Here is a 12326-nt window from a genome sequence, read left to right as displayed (position 1 = left end):
AAGTCGCGTAAAACACAAACCACGTTTAAAACGATTTCAGTGTACTTTTACGAATGTTTAAAAAAAAATCTTGGCAGCGGTGGGATTCGAACCCACGCCTCCGAAGAGACTGGTGCCTTAAACCAGCGCCTTAGACCGCTCGGCCACGCTACCTTGACGGGGGACGGGGTGACGAACACATTCTGATTTTCTTGTACTTCAGGGTTGTAGTTATAACTATCACTGAGAAAATTTACTTTGTTGTTTAGATAGCAAAATGGTGAATACAATAGTTGAACTGAGTTGAAATACATAGCATAGCATAGACAACCGTACACACCATGGCACATAGGAGTATTTGGACCAAAAAGCTGGCCAAAATGAGGAAAAGTAAAACTCGTTCAATCCCCTCCAATTAAACTTCGCTGTCTTCTCAGATACCTATCACACAATGTAACGTTAATTTTGAATCCATTTGTTTTGTTTACGTCTTCCATAGAGCTGTCAAACTTCGAGTAAAAATGGGCCATATATTTTCGCTCATAGGTAAGGATATTGCCTTTCACATTTCTAAGACTATACATATCCTATCGACCAGCTGTAAAAATGCTTTTTAAACTCAAAGATTTTACAATTATTTGTTGATATAGATATTAGATTTCAACGAATATAATGATAACCAGCGAGCACTATTTATTATAGCAAAATAGCGCAAATATGATGCTACTTTAAACTAATATTTGTTTATGTTCTCACCTGTTCTCATCACAATCTTTGATGCCATTTCATAGCGTAGAGTCCCAAGAAGAAGGTTGCGAGTGGAATTTTTGCAACTTTTTGCAATTTTATGAAATAAAAACTTTTTACTAAATGATGAAATATTCAATTTCGCAGCTTTTTTCTTAGGATAAATTATACTATCATGAAATTTCAAGCATTTGAAAGATAAATTTTATGCCATTGTGATTGTGGGACACCAGAGCAATGCTCTATAAACTAATTGAACAAGAAATTTCAGGTATAATAAGAATTCGCCAAATTTCTCTAATTTCTATCAAATTTGCGCATGCTTTGAGTCTCTTCATTACGCAATTCATTCGATGCGTGCTATCAGTCAAAAGGCCAGTTTTGTAAGAAAAATAAGTACAGTCAGTCCACAATCATAGGTCACACACAATTGTGGGTCATTTTAGCTCTAACTTGCTAATTTCCGCTTAAATATCACATGATAGTTGATGAAATTATTAGTGCTATTTGTGAGTAACAAATTAGTCCATCAATTAGTAAAACAATCATGAATTAATCGGCAGTTAAAGTTAAAATGAGCCATAATTGTGTGTGACCCATGATTGTGGACTCATTGTACATGCTGGATCTGGATTAGGTTTTCGTGTGATCGAAGCGCATCGAAGGGGTTCCATAATGGACCGAGAGAAGCATGCGTAGGAAAACGAAGGAAAGTGTTTAAGACCTCTCTCTCTCTCACCTCTCTATTTTACCACTCTCTCATATCTCTCTCCCTTTATTCACGCAATTTTTATAAAAGTTTCCATTGTTCAACTATCCGTAAAAGCAATAGCAGAAAAGTTGTGCTACACTACTAGGTAGATACAAACTCAATTCTATAAAAAAATACTTCATAGAACTAATGATACTACTTTTCACTCATTACCGCTTGTTTACTCTAATTAAAATGATTAACAATACTTTTGGCCAACTTTTCGGCTCAAATACTCCTATGTGCATGGGTGGCGGATATGGTGTACCCGTAAGTATACCTACACCTGGCCATGTTCCTTACGATGCTAGAAATGGGTGCGTTAGTTGACCACCTACTTTACGAGGACGCGTGAAAACTCATGCCTCTTCATATAGATGTTGATGTACCCAGTAATATACGATATGAATATATAAGCGTAACAATAAAATGAAATGGAGCATATATTGGCAAAAATGGAACAATCTCACCAGCAAATCCGTCGAATAAATTATAATTGCGTCATTTGAGTTTCCATCAGTGCATCTAATATCCAATAACTGTAATTCTTCCTTCTGATATCCATGTGCATTAATTAAACTTGTTACAGCCAAAGTTTTTACTGTACAGTAGGAGGTGCTTGATGTGCTAAAAGAAAACCAATTATTAGAATAATATATTAGGCGTATCTGGCCTTGTGGCTCAGCCGTCTGCCCAAAATCGCAGTTTTGAAATCAGGCAGCCGGGAACCACGCAGGATCGCACCTCCTAGCTTAGCTACTCAATAGAGCATTACCGGATTGGCCGCGTGGATGCGCTAGGTAGGGGCTTGAGTTGGTCGCTTTCTTGTTTACCTTCCCCATTTCATAGCCAGTTGAACTGATACAACTGAAATTTATAAGAAAATTACAAAAATCGTATATCATATGCATACATACAACATATACAACACATTACTAGTCAATTTTAAACGCCATGTTCTTTTCTCTCCATAGAGCTTTTTGACTGCTCAAGCACCCACACAAGCGAATACGATACGTGTGTATACATGATATTTGCCTGTTGCCTCATTTTCGTTCGGGAACAGCTGGTGCTGGGGGAACGGAAATGTACAGAGATACCTCGATACAGTAGGATTTCGAATTTGGCAACAAATCCGTGTCGCCTATGTTGCCAAAATCGAAACCGTGCCAAAATCGAGACCCTTTTTCGATATGAAAAATTTCTATGTGAATGCTTTAGAAATTGACTAAATATCGATAATCAACGATTGCAACCATTTTATGTTTAAAAAGTCCGCTAAGAGTTATCCGTCCGGTGCAAATAAATTATTGGCACCCTGTAGTAAGACGTAGTCCTACGGCAATAAAAATATTGTTCGAAATCACATAACTTTTTTTCATGAACATTCTGAGGGCATCATTTTTTCATCATTTAAAGCATGTATGCAGAAAGTGATTGATATTTAAGCATATTTTTGGAAGTGAAATATCTTGTGTTGCTAAAAACGAATACTTTTGTTGCCAAAATCGAAATCCAACTGTACCACCTAATGTCTTACACCATAAGGTTCAAACGCGCGTCATTGATTTTTAGGATTTCAAAAATAGTTTTCATGCTCAAAATAAAAGTCATATCTAAGTGGGCTCTAAATTTCTGACAGACGGAAAGAATGAAACGCGAACAATTTCATGAACATAACTTTTATTTTGGTCATAAAAACTGTTTTTAAACTCCCAAAAAACCAATGACTCGTGTTTGACCTTTAATTGTGACTAGATATTTGACCAGCACCACATTAAATATGAGTCATACAAATATTTCCTACCAATAGACATAATTTTGTTATGACTCTACAGGGAAAGTAAAGCTAGAAATGTTTACTTTGCGTTTTACTTTCCTATAGCATAATACAGACGTTTTGTGTTATTCCCTAATGACTGATTTTTTGACTCACTGTTTGATTCACGACTGGCCAAAAAAACTTGTGGCAGCGGTGGGATTCGAACCCACGCCCCCGAAGAGACTGGTGCCTTAAACCAGCGCCTTAGACCGCTCGGCCACGCTACCCTACAAAACGACTTGTGTTTGAAGAGTAACTTAAGCATATAGGCGAATATGTAACGCTTTCTGCGTTATTATTTCGAACGGCAAATAAAAAAAAACCTTTTGCTATTTGTATCGACATTTTTCGATTTGTGTAGTGTCAACAAGCGAAACTTGAGATCATGAAACGGGAAATTCAAGCATACAAGAGTTATAAGAGAAGCTTTAAGGTAAAAAAGTCATCATTGATTTTTAAATTTATATTCTATTTAAAATATTAATTCTGTTTTCGACGAAAACATTCGAGATTCATTGCATTCTCTGTCAGTCTGAACCAATGAACACGGCGATCTGATAGATTAGATGATTTTGCTACAAAATACATAAATATGCATAACGCTTTGCGCAAAATCAATGATCACCCTGATACTTTCATGAACAAAATTATTATTTTAAATAAAACTGCATTTAAAATTCAAAGCAATATTAAGGACAACTATGACTTGATCACCATTTGTTACTTTAATTTACTAAAAATTCATTACCAAACGTTAGCCATCAATTCTTCATAGTTACTTTCACTTGAGTTTCACTTTCTTCGTCAGACTCTGCGACTTCCTCGGCTGCTTTTTTGGATGTAATTTTACTTTCCTCTGGTATGTACAAGAAAGGATCAATTTTCAACGTTTCACCTGAGGGAGGGCTTTTTAATAAAACGCGTGTAATGAATTTTCCTTGCCGTTTCGGTCGCATCGAATTAACATCATTAAGTAAAGTAGCCAAATTGTTTTCTAAATGCTTGACGTCCATTTCAAGTGTACCGATGCACGCCACAATTGATCCGAAATCTTTCTGATATTCATTTTTCTCAGCGGAGTATTGAATTCCGTGAGAAAATTTTTCTATCATTTCCGCCAAATTTGTACCGAGCGTTCCCTGTCGTGGGCTAGGAAATTTGCTTTTTTTTAATAAGCCACGAATAACGACCAAATCAGGAAGAATGTTGGGATGAGCGAGAACGAATGGATACTCGGAGAGCTGTAAGTCGCCGCTTTGAATCTCCTTAATTAGTTCTATTCCACCAACCAGCGTGGCTCCTGCATCAGATGCCTCTTTAAGAATATCTTGACCTTTGGCAAAAGCAATAATGTTCCTATTTTCCGTATGCGCAAATTTATGTGGAACAGCTACCATTCGTTGGAAATTATCTACAAAACGGGTGATCTTTTCTGCCTGCATGTTTAGCTCGATATGAGCAAAAAGTGGTGCATTAGGCAGATTATACATTGTTGGATGATGTGTCTCGCGGTGACAAAGGATTGCTTCTTGTGTTGTATATACTTTCCATTTGTAATATTTGCCTACCCAGCAGTTGTCCACTGGAACTTGCTTCCAGCTGTCATCTATATGTTTGTTTACAAGATTAAGTTTCAATCTGAAAATAATAAAAAATTTGTCAATGCAAACAGTAGAACAATAATTGTACAAACTTGTCTTTATTTCGCATGTCATGCCGGATGAATCCAATTTTTTCAACCACTTTTTTCACCTTAGCTTTCCGTGCCTTCTCCCGAGTACCTTTACGAGCAGCAAAATCTACCGCGGATATTTGCATCATTCGAATGTTAATAAACGTCCCACAGGATGCTGTAAATCTATTGAGAGCTGCAGCACTTAAATAATACATTTTCAGTGGTCTCGTGTACAAGCAAATAAAATTTTATCCTGAAATCCTCGAAATTCTTGTCACATAAGTGTTTTAGAAGTTATTGGGGTTATTTTATTATTCCGGTTATTCGCGATGACGATATTAGTATAAGGGTTTTGTGTGAGAAAAAAAGAGAGAGAAATATTTTTACCTTCACGCGCACGGTTTGGAACAAGATTTCCTGGTAAGCGCGAGCTAAGGGGTTTCCAGTAAGGCGTACAAGTGCGTAGTAATCAGAGATTACTTTTGTAATCATTTACGATTCAATTAGGTAATCAATGGTAATCAGTATAGTATTCAATGATAATCTTAAGTAATCATTGGTAATCATGGTTAATTCATAGTAATCACAGGAGATTGATTACTAGTAATCAGGGGTAATCAATAAAGTAATCAAAAGTAACTTTTTCCAAAGGTGCGTAGTAATCATTGCTGTTGGAAACCCCTTGGCGCGAGCAAACGGAGCAAACCTACACTGATAAAAATAGACACGGCGTTACCAGATCTCTGTCACGACAGCTGTCAGCTAGAGTGACTATATACCACTCTACTCTGTCAGCTGAAGCCGCCTCCGATACCCAGGTAACCATTAAGCATTAAAATAAGCAGTAAATCAGTCGTTTATTAGCATCCCTGGCGTTTTATACTGCGGGTTGTTGTTTATCAGCTTTTTGACTGCATAACTGTTGCAAATTGGCATCCAAAATTCTATTTAAATTCTTCTTGTTGGTACCCAAGTAACAACGGTAGCTGAATTGCAAGAGCTGGCAATTGCAATGGCTGTTTACAGGTTGGTTTAAGGCGATCAAAGCTGCATAAAGTAAGCACTTAAATGGTGTTTAAATAAGCGATGTTCAAGCTACTTGAAATTTTTTAAACCAGTACTCTCCCAAAAGCTGATAAACAAACTTAATAGCGGATTTTTCTACTAAAAAATCTGATTCTAAACAGCCATAAACATCAAACCATTTTACGGTTGCTTAAAGGTGTTAAAGTGTAGAGTGGAAGCTTTCATTAGGCTCACAGCTTTCAAACTACTTTAAGGCTGCTTAAGGGTGTTAAAGGGCTTTACAAACTTCTACCAAGTTTTCTTTCGGCTCACAGCACACATACTGTCAGAGCATAGGATTTCGCAATTCGGCTGACAGCAAAAGTTTGTCAGTTATCGACATTATTATCGACTGCTTCACGCTAGGCGGGCTAGGCTTCAGGTGTACCGTGTACCCCCGTTGGTATAACCTTCTTTAATATGAACATTTTTAATCTGTACCCCGGTGCCCAAGTAACAATTTCAGGCTGATCAAACGCTTTTATAGCTGATTTTATTCAACCTGTGGCTGATCTATGGTTTAGGTTTAGAAATAAAAACCTTTTTTCTGCTCTTAAACATCTAAATCTGGTGATTTTATCAAGCTTCAGGCTAATTAATAGCTGCTTTCGAAGCTGCAATGAAGCTTAATAGAAACTTTTTTGCGCTTTTAAATAGCCAATTTGCGCAATGCTGTCAATTCTATTTTTAGAACAAGAAATAGTTTTGCAATCTGCTTTTCCATTCGCTTAACAAATGCTTCATCCACCTTTATGCAGCCAAAAAAATCTATTTTTAAATTTGAAAAAATGAAGCGCGTCATTTTTATTTTGCCGTGAACGCCATATTTTTAATTTCTAATAACTTTAATTCGTCTAAGTAAGCTAGCTAATTAAAAATGCATGTCTTTTTTCCGGGAATTGAGCCCGCCATCTTTTGATCCATAAGCACTCACCGTATGATCCGCCCCATTTGCATCTGCAGAACAGACAGTGAGAATATCTTTACACCTGAAGCCTAGCCCGCTTAGCGTGCAGCAGTCGATAATGTCGATAACTGACAAACTTTTGCTGTCAGCCGAATTGCGAAATTCTATGATCTGACATTATGTGTGCTGTGAGCCGAAAGAAAACTTGGCGGAAGTTTGTAAAGCCACTTTAACACCCTTAAGCAGCCTTAAAGTAGTTTGAAAGCTGTGAGCCGTTTCAAACCAGTTCTCTCCCAAAAGCTGATAAAAAAGCTTAATAGCGGATTTTTCTGCTAAACAATCTGCTTCCAAACAGCCATAAACGTCAAACCGTTTTACGGCTGCTTAAAGGTGTTAAAGTGTAGAGTGGAAGCTTTCATACGGCTCACAGCTTTCAAACTACTTTAAGGCTGCTTAAGGGTGTTAAAGTGGCTTTACAAACTTCCGCCAAGTTTTCTTTCGGCTCACAGCACACATAATGTCAGATCATAGAATTTCGTCATTGCTCTTGCAATTCAGCTACCGTTGTTACTTGGGTATGAACTTTCCGAGAATGAAAAGATTTCTTGCAATGCACAATATTGTCAATTGCAAGGAAAATTGTCCAATCAATAAGTGCGCAATCGCTCATAAAAGTGCTATTTTAGCTTAAATCGTTTCGGTCTCTTCGGCGCTCTTATTGCTTGGAAGATAAGGAAAAAGTGCGCCGAAGATACCGAAACGATTTAATGCAAAATAGCACTTTTGTGAGCGATATCGCACTTTGGATGGTACAGTTTTCCTTGCAATTGACAATATTTTAGCAGCGCGTTTTGCAGCGACCGGTACGGTATTGGAGTGATGACAGAGAGTTGCTAAATTGGGTTTAGCAGCGCACCGTTACGGATGCTCTATACGGCTTTGCCAAACAAACGGTGTAAGAAACGTCAAATATACACCATAGAAGAAGAAGAAGAACATTTTTTTTCTGCCCATCCATATTCTAGAATAACATTTAGCTAAATAACACTTCGTGCGTGTTATAAGCATTATAAACTGTGTGTATAGATGTAATGTTCCATCGTTCGACAACACTGTTTATTAATTAAAATCTGCTAAAACATTTAAATGGAAGCGGAAGCAGAAATAGAAGTGCTGGAGCGTGACATACGAACGTTACAAAGCCAGCTCAAAGAAAAGGTTCAACAATTGAGAGCCTTGAAAAATCATTTTCGGAAGGTAAGCCGGTGTACCAATGGTTAACACAGTAAAGTAGAGCATTTAATATTCTGCCTTTTAGAACTGCATAAATAAGCTCAACAACAATGAAATCGCACGCTACAGCCGGCAAATAATTCTGTCGGAAATCGGAGTCAATGGCCAACTAAAATTGAAAAATGCATCCGTGTTAGTGGTAGGCGCTGGCGGATTAGGATGTCCTTCCTCGTTATATATGGCCGGGGCTGGTATCGGGCGAATAGGCATTCTGGACTACGACGAAGTAGAGTTAACAAATCTTCATCGACAGCTGCTGCATACGGAGTCCACAGTTGGTCAAACGAAGGTTGATTCTGCTAAATATTACTTAGCGAAACTGAACTCACAAATCGAGCTAATAACTCATCATACGCAAATTACGGGTGATAACGCGTTAGCTATAATCGAACAGTATGATGTCATTGTTGATGCAACCGATAATGTTGCAACAAGATATTTGCTGAATGATTCTTGTGTGATGCTCAAAAAGCCTCTTGTGTCTGGCAGTGCATTGCAGTTTGAAGGACAACTAACAGTATATAATTATAAAAATAGCCCTTGTTATCGTTGTTTATTTCCAACACCCCCATCTCCGGAAGCAGTTACAAATTGCGGAGATAGTGGAGTTCTCGGTGCCATTACGGGTGTCATTGGAGCATTGCAGGCTTTAGAAACAATTAAAATTATTCTTGGCAACGAAGGTGTGCTAGCCGGTCGGCTTTTGTTATTCAATGGTCAACAAAGCACATTTCGAAATTTGAAACTTCGATCAAAAAAGAATGATTGTATAGTTTGCTCAGAGAATCCATCGTTGACCAAACTCATCGACTACGAACAATTCTGTAGTATGAAAGCAACGGATAAAGATTCTCATTTAAACTTATTATCTAAGAGCGAACGGATTACCGTCGAAGAGTATAAGCAGCTCGTAGACAATGGAAAGCAGCATTTACTGATCGACGTCCGTGGGTCGAATCAGTTTGATATTTGCCAGCTGCCTGCGTCGGTCAACATACCGATCAATGATATTATGAAGAATAGACGAATTGACGACCTTCTGGACAAGGCATCAACAGTAGAGACAACCCAATTACCTGTGTTCGTAATTTGTCGCCGTGGAAACGACTCACAGCTAGCCGTACAGCATTTGACGCCTATTTTTAAAGAGCATGGCCTGGATCCGCCAAAGGATATTATAGGAGGGTTGCATGCTTGGACCCACAATATTGATAAGTGCTTTCCAATTTATTAAATGGCTGAAATAATGTTTTCGTTTTATTTTATTTTTTATTAAACAACTTGTATGCTTGTAACAATTTATAGTTTACAGAAACTACGCCGGCTCTTAGCCAAAATACAGTGGTGTATTATTGATAGTAAGTAGAGTAAATCTATACCTATAAAGAAGGATTTCTGTCTGTCTGTCTGTCTGTCTGTCTGTCTGTCTGTTTTGTGTTCCTTATAGAATCAAAAACTACTGAACCAATCGGCGTGAAAATTTGCATGTAGAGGTTTTTAGGGCCAGGAAAGGTTTTAGTGATGGTTAGAGACCCCTCCCCCCACTAAGAGGGGGGGCTCCCATACAAATGAAACACAAATTTCTGCATAATTCGAGAACTAATTAAGCAAATAGAACCAAATTTGGCATGTGGGTGTTTTCGGTGACAAGAATTTATTCTAGGGTAATTTGAGACCCCTCCCCTCTTTATAAGGGGAATTATAACTCCTCTCCCCTTTAAGAGGGGGGGTTTCCATACCAATTTCCTCACAACTCGAGAACTAATCAAGCAAATGGAACCAAATTTGGCATATGAAGGTTTTCGAGGGCAAGAAAATTTTCTATGTTAAATTAGGACCCCTCCTCACTTTAAGAGGGGGGCTCCTGTACAAATGAAATACCAATTTCCTCATAACTCGAGAACTAATCAAGCAAATGGAACCAAATTTGGCATGTGTGTGTTTTTGAAGACAAAATTTTTTTCTATGATGAATTGGGACCCCTCCCCACTTTAAGAGGGGGGGGGGGGGCTCCTATACAAACGAAATACAAATTTCCTTATAACTCGAGAGCTAATCCAGCAAATGGAACCAAATTTGGCATGTAGGTGTTTTTGGAGGTAAGAATGTTTTCTATAATGAATAAGAACCTCTCCCCACTTTAGGAGGGGGGGCTCCTATACAAATGAAATACAAATTTCCTCATAACTCGAGAACTAATCAAGCAAATAGAACCAAATTTGGCATGTGGGTGTTTTCGGTGACAAGAATTTATTCTATGGTAAATTGAGACCCCTCCCTCTTTATAAGAGGAATTGTAACTCCTCTCTCCTTTAAGAGGGGGGGCTGCCATACAAATTTCCTCATAACTCGAGAACTAATCAAGCAAATGGAACCAACTTTGGCATGTGAAGGTTTTCGAGGGCAAGAAAATTTTCTACGGTGAATTAGGACCCCTCCCCACTCTAAGAGGGGGGGCTCCTGTACAAATGAAATACAAATTTCCTCCTAACTCGAGAACTAATCAAGCAAATAGAACAACATTTGGCATGTGGGTGTTTTTTTTGGTGACAAGAATTTATTCTATGGTGAATTGAGACCCCTCCCCTCTTTATAAGAGGAATTATAACTCCTCTCCCCTTTAAGAGGGGGGACTTCCATACAAATTTCCTCATAACTCGAGAACTAATCAAGCAAATGCAACCAAATTTGGCATGTGAAGGTTTTCGAGAGCAAGAAAATTTTCTATGGTGAATTAGGACCCCTCCCCACTTTAAGAGGAGGGGCTCCTGTACAAATGAAATACAAATTTCCTCATAACTCGAGAACTAATCAAGCGAATTGAACCAAATTTGGCATGTGTGTGTTTTTGGAGACAATTTTTTTTTAATGATGAATTGGGACCCCTCCCCACTTTAGGAGGGGGGGTCCTGTACAAACGAGATACAAATTTCCTCATAACTCGAGAACTAATCCAGCAAATGGAACCAAATTTGGCATGTAGGTGTTTTTGGAGGCAAGAATTTTTTCTGTGATGAATTAGGACCTCTTCCCACATTAGGAGGGGGGGCTCCAATACAAATGAAATACAAATTTCCCCATAACTCGAGAACTAATCAAGCAAATGGAACCAACTTTGGCATGTGAAGGTTTTCGAGGGCAGGAAAATTTTCTACGGTGAATTAGGACCCCTCCCCACTCTAAGAGGGGGGGCTCCTGTACAAATGAAATACAAATTTCCTCCTAACTCGAGAACTAATCAAGCAAATAGAACAACATTTGGCATGTGGGTGTTTTTGGAGGCAACCATTTTTCCCATGATGAATTAGGACTTCTTACCTTTTTAGGAGGGGGGGGGGGCTCCCATTCAAACGAAATACAAATTTGCTCATAACTTTAGAACTAATCAAGTAAATGGAACCAAATTTGGCATGTGAGAGTTTTAGATGGCAGAATTTTTTTTCTGTGGTGTATTACGACCCCTTTCCCTTTTAAGAGGGTGGGCTTCCATACAAATGAAATACAAATTTCCTTATAATTTGAGTACTAATCAAGCAAATGGAACCAAATTTAGCATGTAGGAGATTTTTGAGTCTTGAATTTATTTTATGATAGTTAGAGACCTCTCACCCCTGTGGTAGGGGGATATGGACTCTCATACAAATAAAACAGAAATTTTGGCGAAAATCAAAAACTAATCCAACTCGAGAAATTCGAGACTCTTCCATAAAACATTAATCAATAACAAGACCACAAAAACTATCTATAGTAACACTAGATCATTCAGGACGAGCCGGTCGCGAGTGTTGCCGGTGACCCGCCGTCGGAAGCGCCGCCCACTGGGGGACTTGCAAAACTCGAGAAGTGATAAAGATCATCCGAGATTCATGATTTATGTACAACACAGGTTAATTTGTGGCAATACGAAGTTTGTCGGGTCAGCTAGTAAAGGAATAAAGTAAACCTTTTGCAAATTTGTTTGACTGAAGATTGTGCAAATTTACGGCAAGAAAAGGCAGTGTGTAGGGCGCTGTATCTCTGCATATTAGCGTTGGTAAGAGGAAATGCTTATTAACTTAGGGAATATATTGGCTCGTTTCATTATGCC

General features: G+C 38.3%; 2 protein-coding genes and 2 non-coding genes across 4 annotated transcripts; 1 reads left to right on the top strand and 3 right to left on the bottom strand.

Moving 5' to 3' along the window:
• Window positions 1-71: 71 nt before the first annotated feature.
• On the bottom strand, window positions 72-153 carry Trnal-aag (transfer RNA leucine (anticodon AAG)). Its single transcript has one exon. It is a non-coding gene; the product is annotated as a tRNA-Leu (tRNA).
• Window positions 154-3444: 3291 nt separating this feature from the next.
• Trnal-aag (transfer RNA leucine (anticodon AAG)) lies at window positions 3445-3526 on the bottom strand. Its single transcript has one exon. It is a non-coding gene; the product is annotated as a tRNA-Leu (tRNA).
• Window positions 3527-4015: 489 nt separating this feature from the next.
• On the bottom strand, window positions 4016-5279 carry LOC128745113 (50S ribosomal protein L1). Its single transcript, XM_053842104.1, has 2 exons — window positions 4993-5279; window positions 4016-4937 (listed from the first exon to the last, which is right to left on the bottom strand). Exons 1-2 carry the CDS (start codon window positions 5187-5189, stop codon window positions 4061-4063), a joined length of 1074 nt encoding a protein of 357 aa, XP_053698079.1. The 5' UTR covers window positions 5190-5279; the 3' UTR covers window positions 4016-4060.
• Window positions 5280-7980: 2701 nt separating this feature from the next.
• Window positions 7981-9602, top strand: LOC128744789 (adenylyltransferase and sulfurtransferase MOCS3). The gene is made up of 2 exons (XM_053842021.1): window positions 7981-8203; window positions 8265-9602. The coding sequence occupies exons 1-2, from the start codon at window positions 8093-8095 to the stop codon at window positions 9471-9473; spliced, it is 1320 nt and encodes a 439-aa protein (XP_053697996.1). The 5' UTR covers window positions 7981-8092; the 3' UTR covers window positions 9474-9602.
• The last annotated feature ends 2724 nt before the right edge of the window (window positions 9603-12326 follow it).

This window comes from Sabethes cyaneus, chromosome 1 (assembly GCF_943734655.1).
Source record: "Sabethes cyaneus chromosome 1, idSabCyanKW18_F2, whole genome shotgun sequence".
NCBI lineage: Eukaryota > Metazoa > Arthropoda > Insecta > Diptera > Culicidae > Sabethes > Sabethes cyaneus.
Note: the sequence above shows the minus strand (reverse complement) of the source record. Positions and strands in the feature narration are given on the sequence as shown.